The following is a 4,114-nucleotide window of genomic DNA, read 5'->3' on the forward strand; positions in this document are numbered from 1 at the left end:
TAAAAAGTGAGATTGTATTTCATAAACAAGAACTTAAACATTATTCTCTTTACATTAAAATATTTTTCTGATCCACTGATGACTATTGAGCGACGTAGAATCTCTTAGCAGTGCCGGACCAGAAGTTGGAGGTGATTGTCTGCAAAATAATTGATAGGTACACAAAACTGAATCAAAATGTTATAAATAAAGAGCAAGCAAGTAGGCAGGTGGGCCACCTAATGTTATGTGGTCACCACCGCCCATAAACACTAGTAACACAGGTGCTTTATTAAATATTAACACGCTCTTGAAGGCCCCAATGTTGTAGTTGTTCGGTAATACCGCAGGTTGTAAATCGTTACAAAGCTTATCATCATATACGCAGAAGGAAAAGCTCTGACGTTGAACCTAAGTATAATTTCGCATCTACTGTACTTGATTTATAAAACAACTAGCGGCCCGCCCCGGCTTCGCCCGTGGTACATATGAAAAATAGATGTTGGCCGATTCTCAGACTTACCCGATATGCACAGAAAATTTCATGAGAATCGGTCCACCCGTTTCGGAGGAGTATGCAGACTAACATTGTGACACGAGAATTTTATATAAAACAACTAGCGGTCCGCCCCGGCTTCGCCCGTGGTACATATGAAAAATAGATGTTGGCCGATTCTCAGACTTACCCGATATGCACAGAAAATTTCATGAGAATCGGTCCACCCGTTTCGGAGGAGTATGCAGACTAACATTGTGACACGAGAATTTTATATATAAGATATAATAACATACAACTTACCACTACTAGTTCCTCCGGAGAATATTCCCTTACGTATGTGATGCTGTTGCCATCGTCGAATGTTTGTACTTGTGTAAGCTTGTTGCCTTCTACAGTGATTATATTCTTAGGCTAAAATGAAAACAATCAATATATTTAGCAATTAGTAAAGACAGATATGGTTAAAATTTAAATTTTTTAGAATTTCGGAGGTAACGCACCGGTAGGTAGGTAATCTTAAAAAGTTATGGAATATTTATTTCGTTTTAAGCTGATATACCTACAAGTAAGTGAAAAGGTCAGAAAAGTAAGTGGTAAGGTCTGAAAGTGTTGGTATTAGTCAGTTCAATAAAGAAACGAATCTTCAATGGCGGCCAAAGCTGACTTTGACAGATGGTAGGATCATCAAAAAAGAAAATAAAAATAACGTAAATTGATAATTATTTTATTAATTATTTCAAATTGTTTGTTGACAAACTTTTTTGTTATTGTATTTGTGTATTTATATGAATTATCATATTTACGTATACAGAATGTAATAAAATCCCCATAATACTTACGTAATAAGCCCATAAAACTGAACAACTTTTCACAAAGAACATATTTTGTCAAATTCCAATAAAACATTATTTACTTTCGCAAATGCATAATTGTCATTGTAAATTTATGATAAAAACTATTATAGGGAAAATCAAATTCATTTTAGTGATTTTATTTTTCCATTTTTTTTTGCATACCGTACGGCCGTGTGTGAGCGAGAGGGAATGATAAGCGCCGCCATTGAAGATTCGTTTCTTTAAAGAACTAACTAATAGGTAGGTGCGTCATTGTAGACCGACATAGCAACAGACAAAATGTAACGTATTTTATATTTATTACTACCTAGGTACTGCCTGTTTAATGTAATTATAGGTATTCTTCATTAATTATATCTTTACTTATTTAAAGATACTCACAACAACTCCTGGGGCTAAAACTTCGTCAAATTCGACGCCGCTCTTGAATTTCATTTCAAAGGATTTTCCTTCATAGACTGTTGTGATAACATATTCGTCACCATTTTGGTCCAATTTTTGTGTCGATCTGCTATTAATGTATGCTTGAGTTTCTGCAGGTGGAAGTTCTTGAAAACGAATAAGTGGGTTAATATTTATATGACGATATTTTACCGTATATATATTTTGGTAGTAAGAATACTGAATATACTTTGACTAAGCATATTGTATAAAAAAAATATCTTAAATTTCCTGTGAAAATTTTTAAAAGATCACTTACTTAGGCTATTGACGAAATCTTCGAAGTTTTCAGTGCGTTCCAATTTGAACATCTTTCCAAAGTAAGCCATGATTGAGAAATAGAATTATAACTGTCTCGACAGGAACTCAGCAAAGTGATAAAAAAATGTAATGTACCGGTTACTTATATTCGTGGTGAACCCGCTAATCAATGTTCATATCAGAAGCTAGAGCCCATCATTAATCGATATCAAAATATATCAATATAATTTAACCGCCACGAGTTTTTCGTACGTTTATTATTTACTATAGAATTGATAACTAAAGATAGTACTCATCGTAAGATAGAAAGTAATTTTATTTGTATGGATCATCGTTTTCACTTTTCATTTATTCTTTTAGTATTTGGTAGGTATTTAATACCCGATTAACCTTGGCCTATATCATTGATTATATTATATACCTACATAAAGAAACCATTCTATAGGAGTCCTATGGAATGGTTTCTTTATTAAATTAGGACTAGTAGTTTGATGGAAATTAACTTTACACTTTTAGGTATTTAGCGCATTCTGTTTTTAGGTGAGATTCGATTTCGCGAACCATAAGTCATAACTAACTATGAATTATTGTTTATTTTTTATTTATAATAAGTTCGCCACGAATTCGTTTTTTATCATGGTTTTTTCTATAATACATGTTTAATATTTAGGTACATAATTTTTTTACTCCTATCAGTTTAGAAAAAAAATAAAGCATCAATGTTCGTTTTTTAATATACAGGCGTGCAGAAATTAGAAGAATTTTCGGCTTTAATAGACACTAGTGTCGTACAAATTTTATCTTATTTTTAATTCTTTAAATTTTTTCATATGTCATGCTTATTTTTATTTTTTTTTTACATTACTTATGTAGGTACGTTTCGTGGGCTGTTTCGTCGTGGTACCTACGTGATTGACATCTTATCTTATCTTAATACTATTATAAAGGCGAAAGTTTGTAAGGATGTATAGATGTATGGATGTATGGATGTATGGATGTATGGATGTTTGTTACTCTTTCACGTAAAAACTACTGAACCGATTACAATGAAATTTAGCACACATATAGAGGGTAACTTGGATTAACACATAGGATAGGTTTTATCCCGGAAATCCCACGGGAACGGGAACTATGCGGGTTTTCCTTTGAAAACGCGGGCGAAGCCGCGGGCGGAAATCTAGTAAAATATATATTATTATTCGTAGCGTGTTTTTGTTATAATGAAATACAGTGAATTGACATTGCATGCCGCAGTACAAAAATAAATTCGAATGATAAAATATAATGTTGAAATCAATGCAAAAAAATTGTTCCTAAGATGAGCGCGTGCAATCAAACAGACAATCTCAAGCTTTATAATATTAGTATAAACCATAGTAAGTATAGAAAAATTTGATCAAATTGATTGATCTAGGAATTAAGGAGTTCCCCTTATTTATGATAATAATATAATATTGTACATCAAACGAGCGAATGCTCATTCTAACCCCACTATGTCAAATTGTTTTAGTGTAAGGCGCGGGACATATACAAGCGGCGCGGCGCGCATCGGGCGCACCGCGGGCGCGCCAGCCGGCGCGCCGCGGGCGCGCCAGCCGGCGCGCCTCGGGCGCGCTGCCGGCGCGCCTCGGGCGCGCTGTTGGCGTCCGAAAATGATATTTATATAGAGTGGTTAAATGCATTTTCTTCATGCATAATTTAGTAAAATTATGTTTTTTGTGCTAAAAGAGATTTGAAAGTAACGTTAATTTGAAAGTAACGATTTTGTTTTGATAATTCCTTGTAAGTAAATAGCGAGGATAACCCCACGATTGCAAATATATCTTTGTTGGAAATGTTGGAATTTACTTGGAAAATTTTATAGTACCTTTAAAGTAATTTTAAAGTAGTACTGGTGTAATGATGGAAGAAAAGAAGGTTAAAATAACACAAAATTTATATTGTACTAGCGGTCCGCCCCGGCTTCGCCCGTGGTACATATTTCGCAATAAAAGGTAGCCTATGTTCTTTCTCAGGGTCTAAAGATTATCTGTGTCAAATTTCATCAAAATCGGTCCAGTACCTAGTTTATGCGTGAAAA

The 4,114-nt window shown here is 34.2% G+C and overlaps 1 protein-coding gene across 1 annotated transcript; it reads right to left on the reverse strand.

The window, feature by feature from the left end:
* On the reverse strand, positions 1–2,167 carry LOC149478835 (fatty acid-binding protein 2-like). The gene is made up of 4 exons (XM_089708615.1): positions 2,033–2,167; positions 1,714–1,880; positions 779–889; positions 1–139 (listed from the first exon to the last, which is right to left on the reverse strand). The coding sequence occupies exons 1-4, from the start codon at positions 2,100–2,102 to the stop codon at positions 83–85; spliced, it is 405 nt and encodes a 134-aa protein (XP_089564741.1). The 5' UTR covers positions 2,103–2,167; the 3' UTR covers positions 1–82.
* Positions 2,168–4,114: the final 1,947 nt, after the last annotated feature.

This window comes from Colias philodice, chromosome 21 (genome assembly GCF_061535455.1).
Source record: "Colias philodice isolate Cphi_HAF_F1 chromosome 21, ilColPhil1 Martin Lab GWU primary, whole genome shotgun sequence".
Classification (NCBI taxonomy): domain Eukaryota; kingdom Metazoa; phylum Arthropoda; class Insecta; order Lepidoptera; family Pieridae; genus Colias; species Colias philodice.